The sequence below is a fragment of the Nomascus leucogenys genome, chromosome 11, assembly GCF_006542625.1.
Source record: "Nomascus leucogenys isolate Asia chromosome 11, Asia_NLE_v1, whole genome shotgun sequence".
Classification (NCBI taxonomy): Eukaryota; Metazoa; Chordata; class Mammalia; order Primates; family Hylobatidae; genus Nomascus; species Nomascus leucogenys.
The window spans coordinates 80,688,584-80,714,356 of NC_044391.1; the positions used below are offsets into that span (position 1 = coordinate 80,688,584).

Genomic DNA, 25,773 nt, shown 5'->3' on the forward strand with positions numbered 1-25,773 from the left:
ATTGCCACTGTGCAATGCCTTCGACCTCGCTCTCTATTTGTGAGGTTTAGGAGTTCTTCAGACAAGGTGATGTCCACGTGCGCTCCTCAGAAATTATTAGCCTATTTGTAAACCTAAACAAAATAACAGCTATTGTCTCTAAGAACTTAATTTGCCAAATCCCTTTTCTTCCTATCCTTAATTATGTATAAATTTATAGACTTAAGCCACCTGCCTGCTCAATGCTTGTATATAATCTTACCTCTTAGCTACCGCTTAATGGCTCAGGGCTCTTCCTTTATACACTCTTTGCTTCAAACTGTACATTTAAATATCAGTACTCAGCTCAGCTTCTGAGTATTAAACATTTTTTTTTCTCCACTTCCTTGAAAAGCTGTGAACAAGCCTTTTAGCATTGTATCTGGACCAAACAGTAGTGGTTTTACACGAGAAACGAGAACTCTGCAAGTAAATCTATGTGTTTATATGTCTAAAGTGCATTATAAAAAGAAGCAATAAATCTAGTTTTCTACATAAAAGGAATTAGATTTTCCAGTTTACCTCTGCACTGGGATTAATAAAATGTGCAACAAATAGCTGATAGAATGATCCATTTCAAGTTTGTAAAGGTATCTAGGGAAGCTGGCTGGAGTAGCCTTTTCATTTTTTCAAAAGCAGGATGCCTCTTAATTTTTTGATTCAGTCTTGTTTCTGAATGACTGTTTTAAAATGAGCTGAGAGGCTGTTACCTGCCTATTTCTGCATGGCTGAGCAAATTCACCCGTAAATCCAAGTTTCTCTTCATTTCCATCACTATACGTCTCCAAATTACAGAGAATTCATTCCTGAGCTGGAGAGGTGCCAGAAGTTTCTCATCTAGCTGTCTGTGGGCTGCCTTTTTCTTTCCCCTCTTTGAGGCTTTCTGATGCCTAGAGTGAGCTCAGCTCAAAGGTTTCCAGCCTCACACTCGCCTCACATTCCCCCACAGTCACATTGAGCTCTGTGATTCTGAGGAATACAGTGTGCCAGCATCCGATCCAGTCTCCTTTCACCTGCAGGTGTTCCAGAAACTTCAAAATGCGTCTGGTAATGTATTTGCTTTTCTAAACATGCCACTTTGATGTGCATTATGTGCAGCTGCTTATTATTTTTTAAAAATCTGTCTTCTGAATTAACATGCATGCAAAAAATGTCAAAAAGCGTATAGAACAGTGTGGGCTTAATTATTGGTCTAGGTGTGTGTGCATGTGTCCTTGTTAATGTAGGCATGTGTGCATAAATATGTATTATTTATGTATACATGTGTCTGTGCAGACAGATTTCACTAAAGGAATCTCATTGAAACCAACACTTTTTATGAACATCCGGATTTTCTAGTCAGATCTGTAAATATCTTAACAACAGCAAGTAGAGGAAAAATACATTTTTCACACCCATGCAAATGGTATGTTTTAAACACTTATTTAAAAAGCCCTCCTTTCTTGTGTGTGTGTATGTGTGTGTGTGTGTGCGCGTGTGTATGGGGAGGAGGTGTTGATTTTTGAAAATTGGGAGAGAAGAGTTATATTGCTGCTGCACGAGAATTTCTACCCCATGTTACCTGCCTTCTTAAAACTCAGTAAGCACTGAGGGGAAGAGATGTGGTTCTGCTTTGGAGAATCCCAGGGGGATGTTGATCTGCAGTGTTCAGCAGGCATTTTAGGTATTCTAAATACTAGTGCTTGAATAATAAGTAGATGGGGTAGATTTGCTATAGCCAAATCCTTCTATATTTTCTGGCTTGTAGGAATCACATTCACACTGTACATTTAGGATCTGCATGTGTTTATTGAACTCTAGTAAAGTAGCGTGAGAGTGCAGGCTCATAAATCACATTATTTATTTGCTAGTGTTGGGTGCTAGATTCTAAAATTAAGAGATTACTTAGCAATTAATAATACATTCAGCATCCCTTGTCTCACTGTGTGAGATTTACATCCTTGGGACTTGCTCTTCTAGTTATAAAGACGAATTATGTAAGGTTCATACTTAATTGCTATTTCAAATTGTTAAGCTAGAAAGATACTTGCAACACTATATTTAAAAGAGTCATTTTGAAAAATGTGTATATATTTCTAACTGGCGGTGAGCTAATTATGACTACAATGTGCTATATGCTTAAAAATAACTGATGTTGAGTATTGCTTACTTTTGTAATAGAAACTTATTTTCTCGTCTTCAGATTATAATAATTCTTTCACTTTGCATTATGCTCTTTTTGAGATCAGTATTAACTAATTGTTGTAAAGAAGAGAAAATGAGGTAGCAAGTCAAATAGCATTCACAAAGCAGGTTTTCTTTGAACTAGTAGTTTTCTAAGAAATTAAAATAGTTTTTCACAAGTAGGTTTTCTAAATATACAGTGGGTAGTGATACTTGAAAATGGAAGCATGTTAAATATTAACTTGTTAAGTGGAGCAGATTAGGATGGTATTAATGCCATCTTGTAGTTTCTTAATATATTTAAGATGAGGTAGTAAATATGTTAATTATTTTATATTGGCTATTATTTTTGCTTCATGATAATGATCATAAAAGCAGCAATTGCTTTTGATTTACTTTGCATTGTGGACAATTGTAAACTTTGGTAAAATAGTTGACTGAGTTGTAACAATAAAAATGAACATTATTAAGGTCAATGTAAAAGCTACTTTTACTTTTTAGCATCCAAGATCTAATATTTTATCACATATAGAGCTGTGTACTTATAGAGGATTATGTATATTTTTAAAAATTTAAATAACTCTAAATGCTGATTTTATCGACCATGTTCAATTTATAATTAAAGTATAATAGTACAGTAAAAATGCATTTCAGTATGTAGAAATGGCCCCTTGAAACAGCATATTATATTAGGAGCCATTAAAAAATCTATGTAGGCTATTAATGTTATATATTGCTCTGTGTGTAACTGATTTCTATTTTAGGTCCTATTCATTTCCAATGTTATAAATGAACCTAAGATTGTGCTTTATTCAATGTAGGAATCTTGCCTTGAATGTAAATATCTTAATGAAGGTTTTGAATTGAATGAATAGGGTGGCTGAAGATTTACTAGCACCTTTTTTCATGTGTATTGCAATATGCATAAATACATATATAGAAATATTAAGCTATGTAAAAATATTCTTGCCTTCAATCACATTACAAAATACTCTCACTTTACTTTTGAAGTCAATTATTTTGTTTGAGGTTTCATAAGTGTAAAAAGAGGTTTTGTTTTTCAGAGGTTATGTAGTACTGTGTGGTAACAGAAAAACATTCAGTGCCATTTTGTAGTGAATATCATGTGTACTAAAAAGTGAGAGGAAAGAATGCTGCATTTGCCATCTGTCTCTAAGTATGACCTCCTACTGGCTTTAGACATATTGTAGACCAGGCCTTTATTTTATGAAACAAATTTGTATTACCCCAAAATACCTAAAATGATTGCAAAACACTTACTTCCCCCCATACAGTAGTTTCCCTGTTATGTGACCGGGACTGTTTTAACAAACATTTTATTTTTAAGGCTCACATATAGAATGAAGACATAAAAAATATAATTTGTAGGCTGACCATGCATCCATAGCTGAAAATATTCATCCTTTAAGTAAGCATTTATTAAGCATCACATTGCCAAGCTGGCTTCTAGCTTTGGGACAAAAGGAGGTGTCAAGGAGGGAAGCTCCTGTTTAAAGATACCATTCCTGCTATTTCATTATTAACCATTATTTATGTAGGCAAGACACCTTCAACATGGTTTGAGAATTGCATTGGATTTTTTTGTTTTTTGTACTACTTAGTTTCAAAAGGACAAAATCCTTGGGAGCATTTGCCAATAGCGAAGAACAATCACAGTTAGTGTGGGGAGGGCATGCTGGTCAAGAAAGACTCTCTGGAGAAGATGAGTTCTCAACCAAGTGGGGGAGGAGGTTATTAGCAAAATTGATAGAAAGGAGAGGAATAGGAGAATTTGGCGTGCATGGAAAAGAAAGGAGAAGTAAATTACGGGAGGAGACAAGAAGGTGATGACATTGTATGGAGAGAGGAGCCATACTGGAAGTAAGAGGAAATCAAATTTAAAAAAATTACAAAGTTGGGCTTTAAATTTTTCAAAATTAATATTCACTAACCTTATTAGAGTCTGTGGAAAATTATTTGATTAAGTAAACATTTTTCCTATTTTGTTATGCCAAGCAACCTCTGTAAATGCATTTTAAAGTCTACATAATAATTTTAGTTCATATTTATTGAGTATTTACTATGGGCCAGCTATGGGCCAGGCACTGCACTAAATACTTTAAATGCACTATCTTATATAGTCCTCATTTACTATTAATATCCATATTCTACTGGTGAAGAAACTGAGGTACCGAGAAGTTTAATTAACTTGTCTGAGTTTGTATAAGGTCAGAAATGGAGGATTTGAACGCAGATTCTAGATCCCAGCCTTCTAGCCACTACACAAAAAAATCACAGTTAGCTTATTTCATCTCTAGTTCCAGGTCCGGATTGATATGGCTGGTTGTTCACTGGGTGTGTCATTTAGGTTCTCTGGGAAGAGATTCTGAGACAGAATTAGTAGTGCAAGTGGTTTATTTGAGAGTAAAGACAAATGGGGAAGGAAGCAAAATTGGGCAGGGAGAGCCTTCTGACCACACAATGCTGCAGATCTGACAAAATCTCACCCAACCCATTGGCAACCTCTGGAGGGAAGATTGCCGATTAAAGGAGTCTCATAGTGGGCAGAAATGACCAGGCCTAGTACCCCTGCTATGCTCAGTCACTGGCTGGGGGTTCCCTGAAAGAGCATGGCTGTGGCTTAAAAGTTGAGGAAGATCCTGAAAGTCCCGTAGCTGGATGTTGTCAGCTAACTGCACTTCTTGCAGCTGAATAGCAAGTTCTTTCTTGAAGGGAGATCTGAGCAGTGTACCTCCCTGGCTGCCAAGGTGATATCTCTACAAAATGTATCATAGGAACTTAGCGGTAAGGCGAGCTAGGAGCCTAGGGTGAAGAATTTAAGGAAGTGCGTATGCTTTGGGTCATTCAAGTGCTGAGTGGGCACCTCAGAGTAAGTGTCTTCTTAAGTTTTGCACTCTCAGGCACCCTGCCTGTCTCACCCTAGTCCCCAGAACCTCACATTCAACACACTTAGAATTGATCTCATCATAGTCCCTCCAAATGTACTCTTTCAGTCTTATCTGTCAGGAAAATCCAAGAACTGCTCAGTGCATCCTCCCACTAGTCTCCTTGCTCCCATCCAATTCAGTCTCTCCACTGCCACAGCATCATCTATGTTAAATACAACTCTGATTTATAATTCCAATGCATAATACTCTTCACTGGTTCCCTGTAGCCTAAAGAATGAATTCCAAGGTTCTTTCTGTGGCATGTAAAGACCCTGTATGATCTGACTGCATGGACAATCTGGACTGAGGGCTGAAGCAATTTCAATGCTTATATCTAAGGAACATTAGAATTGTTTATTTTTCAATATAGAATAGGTCATATTTAATTCTGGGGTTGAAGGATGTGTGGGAATTTGTAGAGTTAAGAAGATTTCCCATACGGAGGAAGCAGAATCAGATGATTTGGAGGTGATTAGAAGGAATGGGGGTAGTTTGACTGAAATTTGGAGAATATATTGGAAATTAATGGGAGATATACCTGCAAAAGTAAATTGGAGCTGACCGAAGAACTGTGGTCATGGAGTTTAACTTTTCTTTTGAAGGGATCTTATCAGAGAAGTAACATGATCAAAATAGGCTTGTGTGAAGGTGAATGAGGCTGTGATGTGGAGGCTCCACTGAATGGAGAGCAATCAGGAGTCAGGGATACCAGTAAGAAGGCTGTGTTGCTATTCCAGGTGAGAAGAAATGAAGTCTTGAGTTAGGAATGTAAAAAATAAAAAAGACATGAAAAAATATGAAGTAAGGATAAATAGGATTTTAAGTCTTATTAAAAGAAGATGTGAGGGGAAGATAGTACTCAAAAGGGACTTAAACGTTTGAATTGAGTGATGGGAGACTTATGTATGGGAACCAGAAACGGACAGGAGGAGGATCTTGTTGAGGAAAGATGACAAGGGTCTAAGAGGTGTCTGCAGATGAACCATCTCATTTATTTCCCCAAATGAATATTACACAAATCTTTCATTTTTCTTTCATCTCAGGCACTGCTCATTCAACTCCTCAAATTTTGCCTGATTTTCAATTTACTGTCATTTAGAGATTTTCACGATAATCCTTTAAACAAAAGATTAAGGCATCAAAGACAAAAGTTATGTTTACAGACGCCAACCATTCTAACAAAATTTAGGTTCTTTTTTCTAGATTCAACTGTAAAAACACCTTTTTGGGATCCACACAATTTCTTACAGCCAGTTTGAGTAACGAATTATTATTATATTTTATTTTTTAAGAAGTTGTTTGGCTTCATATAGACCTGATCCCACCCAGCAGAGGCTGACAAGACTGGCCTATCTAATTAAAGGTCTTTGTTCCTGGGGTAGATAGAAGAGCCAACACTGTTATCATGAGTTGCAGACATCTTCTCATAGAGGAAATCTGAAACTGCTGCCTCCCACTGCCCAACTAACAAAGGGACAACGGTAATTGATTTAACATGAACAGAAAAAAGACTTTGCAAATAAAGATTCACATTATATATGATTGTGACACATAATTAAAAACTCAATTTTCAATAAAATGGAAATAATGGCAAAGACTTGATGCTAAATAAGCTTTAGGTACAGCAATGAATAGTAAGTTTTATAGGAATTTGCAATGCAATATGAGAAGCTCAAAGCAAATATTTAATTGCCCTGAAAACTGAACAACATAACAGTCACATGTGCATATTCTTCCAGGCTGACTTGTTTTACTGTAGAGTGCAGGAAAACCCTTGTAGGAATATTACATTAGCATCCATGGTGTACAAAAAAATTTTTTTTAAGAGATAATCAAATTAACCTCCAAATCTGACTGAATAACTTCCTACACTGAGTTGTGCCTAACAAGCTGTGACAATCAAAAGATAAGCTGGTAACATGTTTGTTTTGTGACAGTGATAACAGAGATCTAATGCCTCATTTGTAACTAGGGCTGCCAGACATAGAAATACAGGATTTGCATATTCTGACCTCCAGAGCATGGAGCTATCGTAAGCCAATAAGTATAAATTCCCTTTTTTGTCTCAGACTTAGATATAGGACAGTATGTTTTCCTGATTTCATTAAAAAAATGAATAAGACACTGGAACATAAAAGGGAGGGGTCTGTGTATGTAGACATTTGTAATTCTGTGCTCTTACTCAAAACTTTAGGGAAGCGATGTGTATGGACGATGTTTAATCTTCATGGCAGATGAATGAGGCAGGCACTGTTGGTTACTGCCTATCACAGATGAGGAAAACTGCTGGAGAGGCTTGATAACCTGTTAAAGGTAACACAGTGGTCAAGTAGCAGAGTGGATTTGGACCCAGGGCCTGAGCTCTTAGACATTGAGCTGGGCATGGAGGGTGTGAGCAGAAGCAGTGATTGGCTGGTGGGGTTTGCCCATCCAGAAGGCTCTTCTCTGAAGCTCTCCATCCTTGGGCTGCTCTTCTTACCTTTCCTGGGCTCTCAAACTTTCCTATATACTGTAAGGAAATACAGCTGTAAATTCAGGAACCAGCACCAAACCTATTTTTTTGATGGACTGATAATGAATTTCTCACTGAGCTTAAAAATATGTTGCTACCATATTCTAGTGATGTATGTCTCTGCAGTGTGGGAGTCCATCTGCTCATCCTCACCTAACTATATCACTCTTTTAAAATGGGCTTTGTTGATACTTGAATTGGGAGACTTTAATTCTGCCTTCAATTTTAGTCCACACTGTCCAATTTGAGCTCATACTTTATGGGAGATAGCAAATTGCCACTATATGCTACTCTATGACCATGTATATGTAATTAAATATACATGAATATTCCAACTATATAGCAGTCTGATGAAGGAAGAACTAGATGTGATGGAGCTCCCTGGTAGGCTCTGTTTGTTAGCAAGGGTGACCCCATTTAAAACCCCTTATATGTCTCATTCTGAAGTCTTGATTTTCTTATCTGTAAAATGAATATTATGACAACTAGTTCCTAAAAAGAAGCACGGTGTAGTGGAATAAATACAGGCTTTGGAATCAGACATGCCCCGGTGCACATCCCCTTGCTGTCACTTTGGAAAACCACTTTAATATCTCTGGAACAGGAATAATACTTCTTAGTATTGCTGTGAGGATAAGGTGGTGCATGTATCAGTCCTGGCATAGGGTAGGTATTCAATAAATGTGTTTAGCATATGATTAGGAGCACAGAGACAAAATGCATACGTGGTTAAAAGCATCTGACCCTGGACCCAAACTTCCTAGGCTCAAATCTGAGCATTATCATTTATCAGCCAAGTGACCTTGGGGAATTAACTTCTCTGTGCCTTAGTTTTTTTGTCTGTAAAATGAAAATGACTAAAGCACCTTTTTAATAGGGTTGTTGGGAATTACAGGAGACTTAAGGTGTATAAAGTACTTAGAACAGTGCCTGGCATGCAATAAACACTCCATGAGTGTTAAGCCCCTCTTTTGAGATTTATTTCACTTCAATGTGATTTCTTCTCAGAGCTCAAGGCCTGGAGATTCACAGTACATCTAGGAGCAGGCGTTTCCAGTTTCTTGTTATCTAAGACCTAAAAAAATACTTGTTTTAATCCAGTGTCCACTGAAAATTAATAGTATCCATCTTAGTTAAATAGGTTCTCCTATCATCTATACCCATTGTTGGCAAAGGTGGGGCTCTCAATAGCAAGGGTGGGGGAAAAGCAAATTAGTACAACCAGCTTTAGATGGTAATTTGCATTTAAAAAATCTATCACCACTTGATTAGCACCTCCGTTTTGACCTATCAATTTTACTTATAAGAATTTTTCTACAGATGAACTCATATAACTGAGCAAAGACGTGGTGAAGTTTTGGTTGCAGCATTGTTTGTGTTATTAAAAATCCATAAACAGCTAAGTATTCACCCAGAGAAAAGTATTGAAATAATTTGTTATACCCCTGCAATGGAATACTGCAGAGGAGAGAGCTTAAAACTGTTTGAGCAATACATGAGAATATTAAAAACTATACAAACATACTTTTAGGAAAAAAGCATTTTGGGGGCAGTCTATAGCATGAATGATACTGTGTTAAAAATAGTTACATATTTACATCCATTTGCTTGTATAATCATAGAAAAATTCTCAAAGCATGTATGAGAAACTAGTGTTTACCACTGGAAGTAGAATGTATGTGGAGTGAGTACTTTTCCATTTCACTTTATGTACCCTCTTTGAATTTTAAAACGTGGGCATATATTGCTTTTACAACTTAAAAAAAGTTATTTTTTAAAATAGTCAATAAAAAATTCTTTTGTTCCCTTTACCGCCATATATTAGTTTTTTAAAAAAATTAGTCCTTCTTGCAAATGTAATCCTAAGCCTTGGTATAATATTTTTGAGTAATTGAGCCAACTATCATCTTTAGTTAAAACAGAATGTGTATCAACTCACGGCCAAAGGTCTAATTTGCTCCCAGGGAGCACAGACCAAAATGACTAAGGAGATACCCTAACATCAAGTCACAGGAGACTCTTAAGTCCTGTGGCAAAATTTCCTGCATTTCAAAAATTCATGCACTTAGAGAGGAAACATTAAATCAAAAGCATTAGATGGGGGCAGGGAGCATTGAGTCAATGATTTTTCCTCAGGACTTACTAATGCTAAACATGGGGAAACATTACACAGGGGACTTTTTTACATTAAGGTTTCTCTGTATTTCTAAAACCCCTCACTCGGTCTTTTGCAAAATGCTGTATAAAAGTTACATTGCTTTCGGGTTTTGAGGGCGGAAGTAATTTGCATGAGGAGTAATCAAGATTCCTTCCCCTTTTGTACTTTCAAAAGTGCCTACACACATTGTCTTATTTGATACAAACAAGGTATTTAGGACAAGAATAAAGCTCATTTTCTACATAGGGATCTGAGGTTTGGTTTGGAAAAGTTAAGTGACAAGCAAGTCAGCGTGGAGCTGAACACAGAAGGACTCTTGGCTGTGTCTTGGCCACCCTCCCCCGCTTTTTTTTTTTTTTGCCACCAGCAGTCAAGGGCATGGCTATACAGCAGAATCACTCCTATGGTTGTGAAATGTGAAGTGGTTTGGTATTTTCTTGGAATTACTTTTAACTCTGGTCTAGAAAGACCCAGGAATGGCAAACTGAACTTTCTCCCCAAAGTGAATTATAAACATCCTAATTTAATTGGTTAAGGAACCTCTAATAAAATCCAGGTAGATCTAGTTTCTCATTTTGCCTCTAGTCCTTACTAGCCATATAATTTTGGGAAAACTGTTTCCTCATCTATAAAATGAGGATAATCTTAGCTTTAACCTTCCATGGCTGCTGTTAAGATTTTAAATGAAATAATGTGTGAAAAGTGCTTGGCAAAGTGCATGGTAGATAGCAGAGGGTCAATAAACACCCATGGCAATAATAATTATTAATAATATAACTAAATCAGGGACCAGGTCAGCATGGCAGGCAGGGTTCTGATAGAGGCCAGAACTTTTGTCTACTTGGAGGTGACAGCCAGGAGCTGCATCCCAGAGTGGGTGCCAATCAGCTTCTTCTCTTTTGAAGGATCCTTCCCTGGAAACACAAAGAACCAACTAAGCATGGGCGGGAAAGCTACTTTAAACTTCCCTGTATGTCATTGTAGGGGCTTGGGCATTTCTGACTGAAGAGAATACCCCCAGTTTAAAACAGAGTTCACCACCTTTCCAGTTTATGATCAACAGTAAGACGAGGGAGCGGTCACCTCCCCTAAAAGGGCAACCTGATGATCTTCTTGCTCTGGGGAGCTGGACTTCAGCCTCCTAAAATTCAACTTTAAAAATCAGATTTTTGGCTGAAATCTGAGAAGCCAGAGTTCAGAATCTAGATAATAAACAATGAAAGGTCTATTTGCTAGCTATTTAGCTTAAAAGTATTTTACTAATTTCTCATTTGAGTTTTCAAAAATATTTTTGTCTTTATTACAAAGTTTATACTTACTGAAAAAAATATGCAGAATCAAGATGAAAATAAAAATCCTTAGAAGCATTTCATATTCGTTTTGGTATATAGCCATTGAAACTTTAAAAAATAAATATGTTTTAATGAAAACTCTAAAGCACTAAGTGTACAGTTTATGACCTCTCAAACTCTAGGAATATATCATGTATCTTTTTCTATGTCAATACATTTTTTCCCTATGATTTCATTTTCAATGGTTGCATAGTATTTGACTGGGTAGACATTCCATAATTTAATCTTTGGATCTTGAATGCTTAGATTGTTTTCTTCCTGCAGGAAAAATTATTGCACAAATCTTTATTTCTTTATAAAAAATTAATTCCTAAAAGTGGAATTTTTAGGTCAAAGAGTAAATGCATTTTAAAGGGTTTTGATGTCAAATTGTCTTCCAGTTAAATGTGCCAATTTTACCCTCATTATTAGTACAAGCATGTGATTAATGACTATTTAGGTAAACATGACTTCTATTTATTTATTGCAAAAGTTGAATACCTTTACAATAGCCTGTATTACTACACCAGAAATAAAGAGGATTTCTTGCTGATACCAACTCCTACTTTTGTTTTTATAATCCAAACACAATATATCTTAAGACACTGTGTTAATTAATTGTATTCAGGAGCTTGGTAATCATGATCAATAGAATAAAATTTGCTTTTGGTGGAATATAATGGAAAATGTAGAAATAATTTGGAGAAAAAGTTACTACAAGCACACGTCCCTGGAGCCCATTAATTCCATCCACATACCTTTTTTAAGGTGTGAGAATAAAACAATCAAGGGCGTATAAACTCTTCCACTGTGGTTATCGTCACATTAATTTTCTCTATGGTTGGAAGTAATCCTGCCTGATCCCTTCTACACCACACTAGGCTTCACAGTAGAAACGTGAAGCTTGGAACCTTTTCAGCAGAAATTACTCTTGATGACACCAGCCCCGCTGTCAGAGTAATTCCTGCTGGAAAGAAGGCATCTGAATTAATGGTCTAATAAACCGAGTTAGTGTTTCATCTTGGCAAAGGATTAATTAGGGGAAGAGAAACTAACATTTATTTGGGTTCCTATTTGACAGGCCCTTTATTACTACATTATTGCATTTAATACACCCTATCAACCTATGAGGTAGGTATTGCTGTAGGCATTTTACAATGAAGGAACTGAAATTCAGTCAAATAAAGTGTCTTGCCTAAGGCCACACAGCTGGTGAGCTGCAAAGGTAAGATTTGAACCTGGGCTCCCTGCTTCGGGAGTCTGTGTCCTTTATACTGTTCCTTCTCAATGGTTGTACAAGTCTGACCGTCTCTCCTCTAGAACAGTCGTTGTAAGTATTTAACCAACTAAACTGCAGGTTTCCTCTTAAAATCAGTATGTCAGGTTTTCTTAGAGCACTCAGAATCCTGAGTCTGTTTAGAAACTTTTGTAGGCCAGAAACAGAACATCTGCTAAACTGCCCAGACAATAAAGAGTTTATTATCTTAGGTAACGATATCCTGAGACAGAGGGACTCCTGCCTCTTTTCAGAGGCTCAGTGATTTCATCATGGACTCAAGTCCCCCACCTTGCTGCTCTGCCATTCTCAGTGCTGTCTTGTAGGTGTCTTTTATTGTGTGATGATTTCAGAAGCTCTGAGTGCAACATCTTCATAAATACTACAATGTTCAGAGACAGGAAAATGAAATGGCTCCTCCTCACCCATCCGTTTTCTTTTGTAAGAGCAAGACGAACTTCCCAGTAGACTCTCTCTTGTGCCACATTGCCCAGGACTGTGCCATAGGCCCCTTCCTAAACCAAACATTGGCATTGGGAATGACTTAGGCCAAGATTCATCTGAGGTTGGGGAGGGTGAATGCTGACATCAGAATCAGGCTTTGTGGCAGGAGGAACCACCAAAAATACTGCCAATACAGCATTCGAGAGATTTTGAGATTTCTTTTTGTAGTTAATTGTGTATATATTCTGGGATTCTTTAGTGATATAAAAGTATACTGTTGCTTTTCTAGATAGTTTTATTTTTATACAACTACCAACTACAAATGAGCATGTCATTTTATCAGTGTGGTTGACTAAATCCTTCCCATTTCCATCACCTTCTCCAATATGATTTATATTCTTCTTTGTTACCCAAATGTTCACCTATTCTAACTCTTCTTCACAATCCTTCTGAATACAACTTCTTCCAAGAATGTGGGGAAAGTATGATTTTAATGCAAAATGAAGAAGAACCCAATATTCTCTGTCTATTAGAGTTAGAGTAATTTTTGCCCTTAAACAAAAAAGCGTATTGTCTTATTGGGGAGACTTAAGTAGAATAAACCTACTTTTCTGTCATTAATAAATAATCTGATCATCTTTCATTTCAGTAATTCATTTAACCCTCATGCTTGTATTCAAACAAAACAAAAATTGAAGTGGAGGGATGTCCATTAATTGCCAAAATAATTAGTTCAATAAAACAACTTGTTGATTCAAGGGGAAAGTTCAGTTTTTTTTTCATTGTATTGGCTTATTAAATTTGAACAGTCAATTTAGTTCAAATGTTCATCAAAATCTATGATGTACTAACATTGTGGGAAAGTAAGAGAAGCTATAGAAAATCTTATACAACCTGGTAGAGAAGAAGAATAAATAATCAACTTAGAAAAAGTATCTATAATAAACTATTACATAAGATACAACAAAGGTATATGAAAATTATAACATCAATAACAAATGTATTGAGCACTGATTATGGCCTAGATTGTGCTTCTATTTGCTTTACAGGTATTAACTCATTTAGTTCCCAAACAACTCTTAAGTTTTTTGTTGTTGTTGTTAGCCCTATTTTACAGATGAAAAAACAGAGGCAGTAAAGAAGCATAAGGAGAGTTTCATGGGAATTTGGATGAGGATGCAATTCTTCCTGGGAAGTTAGGGGAGCAAGTGTTTTAGGGGAAAGATATGTGAAAAAGGTGACCTTCCAGCTAGTGTTGAGGCGAGAGGCCCAGGAAAAAACAATGGCTTTGTAGTGGGGAAAAATGGCATCTGCAAAGCATCTTTGAAAGACCTTTGTGTGTCCTGTGTGGCTGAAGCACTGTGCAAATATGTAGAGATTAAGGAAAGGGAAGCTATGGTTAGGTTGTCTAAATGGTGTATGCCCAGCTAAAGGGCTAGAGGTCTGTCATCATGAGTCAACACCCATCTAAGGTGTTTACGCAGGAGAGTGACATGATGAAATGTGGCTTTAAGAAAATGATTCTGGGACAGATGGAGACAACCAGACTGGATGGGGGAGGAAATGAAAAGGAAGAGGGAGACCCAAAGGCTCTATAACCCCTCTGTGAATAGCAATGTCATTTTTCAAAATGTGAGAGAAATCTGATATCCTTCAGCAAGAACACGAACCTTGACCACATGCCTTATACAAAAATTACCTCATAACGGACCACAGACTTGAATGTAAAATGGAAAACTATAAAAAGTTTAGAAAAAAATAGAAAAATTTGGAAACCTCAGATGAGGTAAAGCCTTCTTAAACTTGTCACCTAAAGCACTATTCATGAAAGAAGAAAACAGTCAAATTGGACGTTACCAACATTAAAAACTTTTGTTCTGTGAAAGACCTTGTCAAGAGAAAGAAAAGACAAGCTATGGACTGGGGGACAATATTTGCAAATGGCATATCTAACAATGGAATTGTATCTAGAATATATACAACGAATTCTTTCAACAATAAATAACCCAAACAATCCTTTTGGAAAATGGACAAAATACATGTATATACATTTCACTTGAAGAGGATATATAGATGGCAAATAAGCACATGAAAGGATGTCCAACATCATTAGCCATTGGTGAAGTGCAAATTAAAATGACAATGGGATATCACTATGTATCAAATCAGAATGGCTAAAATTAAAAGTAGTGATAACATCAAATGCTGATGAGGATGAAGAAAAACTGGACCACTCAGACACTGGTGAGAATATAATGTGGTACAACCACTCTAGAGTAAAAGATGGCAATTTCTTACAGAACTAAAATGTGCTTACCATGCAACACTATAACTGCACTGTTGGACATTTATCTCACAAAAATGAAAACTGTATTCATGTAAACAACGGTACACGAATGTATATAGCAGCTTTAGTCTTAATAGCCTCAAACTGGAAACAACTCCAGTATACTTTAATTTGTGACTGCTTAGTCAAACCATGGTGTGTCATAAACTGGAATACCATTCCGTGGTATTCTCCATTGAGTGAAGAAAAGCAGTATCAAAAAATTATACATTGTATGATTCCATTTATATAACATTCTTGGAGTGACAAAATTATATAGATGGGGAACAGATTCGTTGTTGCCACAAGTTGGGAAAAGAAGAGGGAAGGAGGCGGGTGGGCTGTAAAAGGGTAAAAGGAGGGATCCTTGTGATGGAACTGTTCTGTATATGGACTGTGGTAGTCATTACATGAACCCATATATGTGGTAAAATTATATAGAACTAAAACCACATGCACACATATACAGTGCATGTAAAACTGGTGAAACTTGATTAAGCTTGGTGGATTGTATCAATATCAATTTCCTGGTTGTGATATTATACTATATTTATGTAAGATGTCATCATTGGGGGAAACTAGAGAAAGAGTATACAAGATTTTTCTCTATTATTTCCTACAACGAAAATTGTATGAATCTACAATTATCTAAAAATAAGTAAAAAAAAAAAAAAATAGCGAGGGAGAAAAATGAGTGTACTAAAAGAAGATAAATTCGGTTTGGAAATGTTGAGTTTGAGAAGCTAGAAAAGTCTAGTAGGATGTTCGCAGGACAGTTTTAGAGTGGAAGAATGGAAGACTAATTTGAAGATATTGGTAAATCTGGGAGTTGTTTGCATAAAAATAGGAAAGTCTTTGATGAGATTGCCCAGCAAGTGAGAATAAAGCCATAATCATAATAAGAGCTCACGTAATTGACCTATCACTGTGAGACATTGTGCATCCTGTAGACATGTTCCTTATTCACTCTTCACAACAATCCTATCATGTAGCTACTATTATTATTATATCCACTTTACAGATGGGGAAACCAAAGCCTAGAAGGGTTAAGCAACTTGCCAGGGTCACACAGCTGGTAATCAGAGGAGCTAGTCTATCTGACTCCAGAGGTTACCTTCCCTCCAGCATGAAAGAAAAGCACTGAATAAAAGCCCAGGAATATGATCATTTCAAGTTTTGGCGGAAACTAGAAAAACTCATGAAAATGACAGAGGAGGTAACCCCATTAAGACCCAGGTTTTATATCCTGAGCCTTGATGGGGATTTACTCTAGCCCTGTCTTTCAGGTCTTGGAGGCACATCCTAGTTACTTGTTATCAAGGGGAATGCATAAGTTCTGTTTGTACAAGATTGTTGGATGCTGGGTCAGTTCTGAGAAGCACGTGGTCCATAGAGTTGGTGGGTGGGGCTGGTCCGGGTCTATTCATGGAGTCAGTGGACCATGGGAGGGAAGTCAGACTTGTCCAGGGCTGAAAACTCAGAGGCACATATGGGTGTGTCATATTGGAGGAACTGGGGGAAGGGAATGAAATGAAGGTCAGCTGTGAGGAAGCTGAGGTGAGAGTAGGAGAAATGAGCTGAGTCCAGGGCTGTGGAGAGTGTACAGCGGCCTCCCTTTCCACAAGGTCTGGGACAGCCAGGCCTCTCCCTTGAAGGGCAGAGCTGGGACTCACAGCCCATTTGCCTGACCTAGACTTGGGCTTCCCACCTTTTCTTTTCACAAGATTAATCAATTGGAAGGAATCGACAAAATTGATCAGTTGTCTGGTTTCATGTGGACATAACATAAAAGCCTTACCAGCTTTCAGGAATAAGGGATAAAATGTGGTTTTGTTCTTTCTTAATTTCCCCAGTTGATTTGTATCATGATTCCTGCAGATGTAGCTAAAAACTAAATCCCTAAAATATAGTGGAAAGCAATAATTGAGGAAGTTTCAAAATGATATTGATATAATTAATGTTGACCTATGGAAACCCTAACTTGAATTTTTCTTAGGGCATTTTTTTTTTAGAATTATAGTACTGTCATCTTCATAATTCATCAACTTTTGCTACAATAACATTGATTAGAAAGAATGCTCCTGGATGAAATGTCTGAATACAAGTGTAGGGCAGAGACAGTATCTTAGTCTATTCAGGCAGTTAACAAATAACATAGACTGGGTGGCTTATTAACAACAAAAATTATTTCTCTTGATTCTGTAGGCTGGAAGTCCAAGATCAGGGTACCAGCATGGTTGGGCTTTTGTGAGGACCCTCTTCTAGGCTGCCTGTTGCCGACTTCTCAACTTCTTCTTGTATTCTCACCTTGTGGAAAGAGTTATAGAGAGCTCTTTGGGGTCCCTAATGGGATTAATGGCACTAATCCCATTCATAAGGGCCCCACCTTCATGACCCAATCACATCCCAAAGACTGCACTTTCTAATATCATCACCTTGGGGATTAGAATTTCAACAGATGAATTTGAGAGGGACACAAACATTCAGACCATAGCAGTGAGTCTGCAGTGTCAGAAATTAAGACAGTTACCAAAACCTAAAAGGGTGTTTACACATGCACACACGGCAGCTTGAAGGACTCCCTTTGGCTAAAATTTGGGACAATTTCAATATCAGAATGATAATGGCACTAAAATATTATAACTTTTTAATAAAAAATTTAAAAGCCCATGGGTTCATGGTGATACTAAAAAGGAAAAGGAGGAAAGAGTGGTGCAGAAAGCTATGCTTCATAGAATTTCAGTTAATAAATGTAGAAGGAATAATAGAATTAGATAATAACTATTTTGAAATTTCTAATAAATTAAGCAAAGAGTGTCAATGGATGCTAAAGTCATTTTAGGGATTCAGAATATTCTCGTATTCTCAAAGTCTCACCCCTCAGATGACTTAAATTACCACAAGGGGGAAATGTGCCTCTACAGTGGAAAGATCTGGAGGACATCACCTTCCTCAATCTAACATCACCAAGAGGGGGTCCACTTGACATTATCTGCTCCTTGATGAGTTGCAGTAAGATGAATACAACATCACCTACGTAGTACTCTTGGCAAAAATGTTAAATCAGAATATAATCACAAGGATACAGTCAGACAAATCCAGAATGTGGACATTTTGTAAGACAAGTGGCTGGTATCTTTGGGACTGTTCTAGCTATGGAAAGACCAAATAGAAACATAGCATCCAAATGCACTATGTGGACCTTGATTGGATCCTGGATTCCCCTCTCTACCCTGTACAAAGACCATAAAAGACATTTTAGGCCGGGTGCGGTGGCTCATGCCTGTAATCCCAGCACTTTGGGAGGCCAAGATGCCTGTAATCCCAGCACTTTGGGAGGCCAAGGTGGGCGGATCACAAGATCAGGAGATCGAGACCATCCTGGCTAACACGGTGAAACCCCGTCTCTACTAAAATACAAAAAATTAGCCGGGTGTGATGGCATGAGCCTGTAGTCCCAGCTACTTCGGAGGCTGAGGCAGGAGAATGGTGTGAACCCAGGAGGCGGAGCTTGCAGTGAGCCAAGATTGCGCCACTGCACTCCAGCCTGGGTGACAGAGCGAGACTCCATCTCAAAAAAAAAAAAAAAAAAAAAAAAAAGACATTTTAGAAACAACAGGGGGAATGTCAATGTAAACTGTTTATAAGATAATATTTCTGAATTAACTTTTTTTTTTTTTTTTTAGCCAGGATAGTATATTGTGGTCATGTAAGAGAATACTCTTATTCTTAGGAGACATGTGCTGAGGTATTTAGGGGTGAAGTTTCATGATCTCTACAATGTACTTTCAAATAGCTAAATTTTCAGTGGACTTATGAGCTGATACAATTGGTTTAGACTGTGAATTTACTGGTGACTTATTTGGACTTTCCTTATTTCTCAAAGTTATGACAGTTCATTTTAAATCCCTCGGTGGTAGTTCAAACTTTAACTCCCATTTTTATCTGCTTTTTGATTCCTTTTCACCTCCATACCTTCTTAGCAACGATGAAGCAAATGCCTGGATTTGTATTAGTCTTCTGTGTCCTTCAGAATCTTCTACTCACATGTCAGTCAGCAGGTGTAGGTTAGCATATAAACCTGCAGGATTCTTACCATTTTGTTAGATTCTCGTGACAATTTGGCAAGAAGCATTTAGTGTTTTCCTTGTTTCCAGCTAGCCTTTGCCTGGAAATGAATCTACCTCAGTTTCCTAGAGATTGATCATTTACAAAGAGAAAAGTCAGGGGCTTTTATATCACCACTTCCAACTCCTTTTGCTAACTAATTCTTCGATAATAGATGATATTCTCTGTATAAAGGTTTTACATCTTTTTGTCAAGATTTGGCTCCCACATTTCCAATAAAATGCTCCACCTTTGAGTGATGACCTCAGTTAGCTGCATTGTGCCCTGCCCCCGAAACTGACATCACCATAACCTGGGGAGCCTGGTAGGACAGGGTCTACCTTCATTTTCATGATGAGGAGGTAGAGGCTGGGAAAGCCGGTGTATTAGTCTGTTTGCATGCTGCTATAAATAACTGCCTGAGATTGGATAGTTTATAAAGGAAAGAGGTTTAGTTGACTCACAGTTCCGCATGGCTGGGGAGGCCTCAGTAAACTTACTAATACAATCATGGCGAAAGGGGAAGCAAACACATCCTTCTTCACATGGCAGCAGGAGAGAGAAGTGCAGAGCAAAGGGAGGAAAAGCCCTTTATAGAACCATCAGATCTCCTGAGAACTTGCTCACTATCACAAGAACAGTATGGGGGAACCTCCCCCATGACCTAATTACCTCCCATGAGGTCCCTCCCCAAACACGTGGGGATTACAATTCAGATTACATTTCAAGATGAGATTTTGGGTGGGGCACAGCCAAATCATATCAGCCAGGAAGGAGCCTTTGTCAGTCATACAGGTAATTAGTTGGTTAGTGATAGGAACAGGGTCTGGGCCTCCTGGCTCTTTGACTAGAGCTTTTTCTCCTTTGCATGTTTTCTCTTGGCAATGTCCAAAATCTATGCTCCTAGCTATCTTCAAAGTGACATTTCCTTCATTCACAATAACGGATTGAGAAGCTGCTATATGTCCAGACCACGACAGACACTGGGGACAAAGACAAATATTGGCCTCAAGGTTCTTATGTTTGGTTCAAAAGAACTAGATATTAGATATTACAGATATTGTACGAACTAGATATTAGATAGCAGAGATTTGATATTATAGAAAAGGAAGGTGGAAAATTTGTTCAGAGGCACCTCAGTGGTCTTCAGGATCTTTTTTGTTTTAATTCTCTGCAGTTTTTTGGACAGGATCTGCTTTTTTTTTTTTTTTAACTATTGGAAGTTTTAAATATATGTCCATGATAATTTCTTTAATTCTAGAGCCAGCATAGGTCTGGGGAAGTTTTAGGAGGACAGATCTCAGACCCTACCTTACACGATTCCATCCCTCGATGTTGTCTTTCTTTGTACATCTAAAAACGGAGAGAGCCAATATGTCACCCTGGGATGGGTTCACTGAGAAGCAGAGAATACAGGGAATCCTTGTGAATCCCCTAGAATCCTTAGAACAGAAAAATGAGATTAGAATTACTAAAAGATGTGTGATCTCTATCAGGTCTTAACTTCACCGGACTTTTGTTTTGGGAAATAGAACTTGACCTTGGATGGGTCAAATAATGAATGATATTTTAGAGGCATCTTCTTTATTATCCATGTTGGTTGATGTAACTTCATTCTCATCATAAGCAAGTTGATATTTACCTAATATGTACCTGTATCAGTAGTTACAGTATTGAAGTTATTCCACATCAGGTGTTAATAACTGCTGCCTCATGAGAACATTCACCTCTGCTCTCTCAGCGTCTTCCCTGGGACAGTTTCCCCATTCCCACTTCCAAATCCAGCAACCCAAGGATTAGTGCTTGGTGCAGCAAGGACATTGGTTGTCATATATTTTGAATATCTCTTTTTCTCTAGTTATTATTATACTGTAGTTCTTAATTTCTTGCCAATCAATTGCACAATTCTTACTCTAAAATACCCTTATACCTTAGAAGTTGGCAAACCAACTATTAAGCTATATTTCAAAACCATGACATCAAGTGAAAAATCACGATCTTAATTTTTAAATTTAAAATAGTAAATGTGTATAGACAGTGTTCTTATTCCTGTATGCTTGATAGAGGAGCTGCTTATTTTTGGAGTATAGAGACCACAGATCAAGAGGAAAATTTAAATGGAATCAAGCATAACGGAGCCTGGCATACCTGAGGTGCTCTGTGAACACTGGTGGTTGGTCCTGTTGAAGGCAAGGTTGCTTCATGGGTAGGGGAGAGCCACTCAGTGGGCATCAGCTATCATCCCCATGTGTTTCATTATAATGGCAAACTTCTTTGATCATTGACATCTTCTCTGCACCTCATCTTTGCCAACAGTACTCTGGGTAGTGATCTCACAGGAGCTGGCTTTAGCTATCCTTGACAGTGCTCCTTTTTGGACACGGACTCAAGCCCATCTACGGTGTTCCTGACTGATCTTCTTTGTGTTCAGGTTTCACCAGATACAACCCCATGTCTTTCTGAGATCAATACTTTCTTAATGTCAAGATCCCAGACCTTAGTTCATGCTCAGTTAACATGGTTTTTCTTAACTGTCGGAAAGACTAGACTCATTAAATTATTTTATAGTTGAATTAAAAACATTTCTATCCGATCTCCATGAGCGTATACTTCAGTATACAATTTATGTATCTACTACTTACACGCAGCAGCTGCACACTTTTAGCTACTGCACATTTTTAGCAGCTTCAGAAAAAAGTAATCACATCTGGTGTGAGACGTGCAGAATGGCAGTCCTTGTATTTTCTCTTGCTCTTTCGCTATAATGAATGTCATACTAGTAGCCAGTCAAAAGCATGTTCACCTAAAATGGTTCCTTTTACAAACAAGAAACAGGACTTTGAGTGCTGTACATCAGTTGTCAGGCTAATAAGATAATCTGCTTTTCATTTCAAAGTCCGTACTGTAATCTGAAAGCAGAAATCTTCTCTCTTCTCTTTGCAATAGTCACTGGATAAAGATTCTGTTATCACAATCCTATTAAGATGTATTCACTTTTGCAGTACACCTTGGTAATAGTATTTATTGTTCTAAGCACCTAGGGAGAAGAGTGATAGAAGACAAATCTATTCAAAATTTCAGGAAAAAATAGTTGCAGAGATTGGGTATGGTAAAAGCTTAGAAATGAATAGCAACTAATATCTGTAACAGGAAAGAGTAAGCATTAATTCATGAATTAGGCTCCTATTTAGGCTCTGATTGGGAAAGGTGGTAATTTTCCTACTGAAATGTCCATACCAATCACATGGGTCTTGCATGGGTGGATGCTGGCTAAACTGAATTTCTTGAGCACCGATATTCAGCTGTGGCATTTCTAATACATTACTGTTTATTGGCACTAATAGCTTTGAAGTTGCAACACCATTTAAAAAAATAAATAATTAGCTTTGATAGGAGATGTGCAATCAGAACCATAATTAACGAATTGACTGCTGAGAACAGTAGCTAGTGCCCAAACTTTTAGTTGGTATAGATATTGTGTTTCTTCTCTTCATTTTGTATGAGCAATTAAAATTCCTGGTGACTTCTGACATTTTTGCCTTGAGTGAGGGGATCTCCAACTTCCCCACTCAGATGAACCAGGGGTGGTAGATTTTATTCTTGATATGATCATCCTGTATTGATCTAACTTCATTGATATAAAAGCTACATAAAATGATTTGCCATTTCCACAGGCCTTCCTCTACACATTTTTGCTTCAAATCAAAGTGCATTTTCAAGCATCTCTGTATCTTACACTAGCCTCTAGCACTAGGCTTTTCATTTATTTCTATGTAGGTCTGTCTATTGTGAATTAATGGTATATTTCAGTTATGTCTCTGCTTCACATCATGGAAAATTATCCGCTTTCATTCACAAAGATTTCACCTGAAGATTAATTAGTATAAACGTAATGTTTAATGTTATTAAATGTCCTCTCAGTTGTAAGACATATACACAATATTTGTATATTTGCAGGAAATCTGTGGATTTCCTGTCTTTTACATTTTAAAAACCTGGAGAATTACTTCTTTTGTAGGTAAATTGACTTGACTTATGCTTTCCCCTTTTAGGCACTGTCATATGATTTGATAGACATTTATAAAGCTTCCTGGGCTATGTCATACTCCACTCTTGAGGTACTTGGTGACTAAATTAAACACAAAATGGAGTTGTAATAGCTTATGGCTTGAATTAAGGGTATTTTAGGATCAACATTCTCCTCATCTAAAGAGCAAACATGCTTTACAGGACAATTTAGGACAAAAAGCCCAAACTAAAGCTCACCATTTTGAAATAAAATATTTATGAAACAAGTTTTGTATTTTCCTTTTCTGGGCTAAGTCTAAAATTCCATAATGTGGGTATTTCTCATAGAAACTTGCCAGGAATCATTCCAATGCTGACATTTAATCACCCACTTGTCCATGGTGTTTCACATCTAAGTTGCTCGTTTGCTGGGACAGAAGCAGCACTCTCTTCTCTTTACATCAGAAAGAAACACTTTAAATGCCCAGCAACTGCTGAAGCTTAAATCTGGAATAGGTACATTGTTTTGAGAAGTAATAATGCTAGGTAGTTTTCTCCATTTTGAAATGGAAATACTGCACTGATTTAATTTAATGTATATTCAAATTGCATACACCTATGTGGGTTTCTTTGCTTCATTTCATTTTTGGGGCCCCATCTAGTGAGGCAGAGAGAGCCTTCATCCAGTCTCTGCTTCTTGGCCTATAGGCCTCAGCAGGGCCAGTTGGTCGGGAGTGGATAGTTTAGAAATGAGCAAAGCAGATATGGGCTGTTGCCTCATGGGGATATCAAGCCATAAAGGATCACTTACTCTTCCCCAAATGTCCTATAAATATTCTTTCCTAGGACTGCTGGTGATCCAGTCTCTGGCCTTCTCCCACTTCACCCCTCTTGTTGTTCCTTCTCTTCGGACCTGGATTTAGAAGTGAGCTAACCCACTCCTTAGTTCTCTGGACACTTTCACTGACAGTCCCTGCAAGGTCCCTCTCTTGTGAATTTATTTTCTTCTTAGCTGCTAATGATCACACTCATTCCTCTTCCCCAAATCATCCACTAGAATGTGTTCAGTATGAGTACAGTGATGTGTGATTCTTTATAAAATATGTAGTCACTGTAAGTGTAATTGTATGTGTTAATGTGCTATAGTTCTTATTCTTTCTTACCTTTCCCCTTTAATACATTTTAAATATCTATTCAGGTATGTATAGCTAGTTCATTGCTTCTACTACTGCAAAGTTGTTCTGGAATAAATCCCCCATGCATTATTTACCTGTTCTCCTGGAGCTCCTGCCCACCTTAGTGGCCTCCTCGCCCACCATTTTTCCACACCCTGCCATTGTAGCCATGGAATGTCTTCTCTACATTCCTCTCAATTGAGAGGAATGTCTTCTCTACATTCCTCTAAAGAAGCAGAAGATCTTTGCAACTCCTGTTTGCCCTTGTGAGCACCACCTAAGTAGCATTTATTATTATACATCCTTAGATTTCTCCTTAAATGTAATTTAATTCAGGAAACCTTTTCTGATCTCCCCTTCAGAATATGTTTAATCCTCTGTTCTGTGCTTATTATACCCTGTACTTCCCTTATTGAAACCAAGGTCACACATGTTATAATGCTGTACTACTCAGTAAGCTCCCAAGGGCCTGGCTCATGTCTGCCTTCCTCACTGTTGAATGGTTGACTTCTCAGTAATTAGCCCAATGTCTGGAACATAGTAGATACTTGATAAAAATGTTTTGTTGATTGAATAAACAAATGTGTGAATGAAATCAAGATATGGCCACTGCATCCAAGAAGTTCTTAGTGCACCCAATGACACAAACAGTAAGTAATAGCATTTCCATCTTACTGAGAAGGAAACTGAAGCTCTGAAAGATAAAATAAATTGTTAAAGTCACATATACATAAGTTATGGAGTTGGGATTTGAATACATGTTTATCTGAGTCTGTATGGTCATATTTTAGACTCAGAAACCTTTGAAGACTCACGTATGGCTTTTTCTCATGGATGAATTTGTTACAATTACCACCCTCCTACCTGTGGATATCTACCATTGCTTAGCCCACCTTTTCTGGAGCTGTAGGCTGAAGGGGAAGATAACAGACTAATTCATTAAGACAATTTTATTGAGCATCTACTACATTCTGGATACTATCTTAGGACACAATAGTAGGGGTAACAGGCAAAATCTCTGTCTCAATGGAGCTTACACTCTCATGGGGGGACACAAGGAGTAAGTAAATGTAGAGTTGCGGATGACGTTAAGAGGCTTGAGAGTGAGCTTCTGCTGGTAGTGGATATTTAGACTAGTTGGTCAGGACATTTGAATAAAGATGTGAATGAGGAGGAGCCAGCTATGAAAAAATCCAAGGCAAGAGTGATCCAGAGAAAACACTGGGGCTGGGGTGGAGGGTGGGAAAACACATCTGGTGGTATAAGGAAGAATAAAGAGGCCCCTGAGATTGCAGGTTGGTGAACAC

General features: G+C 37.6%; 1 protein-coding gene across 2 annotated transcripts in view; it reads left to right on the forward strand.

Moving 5' to 3' along the window:
• Positions 1-874: 874 nt before the first annotated feature.
• IQCJ (IQ motif containing J) overlaps positions 875-25,773 on the forward strand; it is a 183,983-nt gene continuing 159,084 nt past the window's right edge. Inside the window, exon 1 of one of the 2 annotated variants that reach the window (XM_003256369.4) lies at positions 875-1,065. In XM_003256369.4, the coding sequence (XP_003256417.1) occupies positions 1,057-1,065 (9 nt within the window). In that variant the 5' untranslated portion in view covers positions 875-1,056. The remainder of the gene's footprint in view (positions 1,066-25,773) is intronic. The other variant, XM_003256370.2, reaches the window with a different exon arrangement.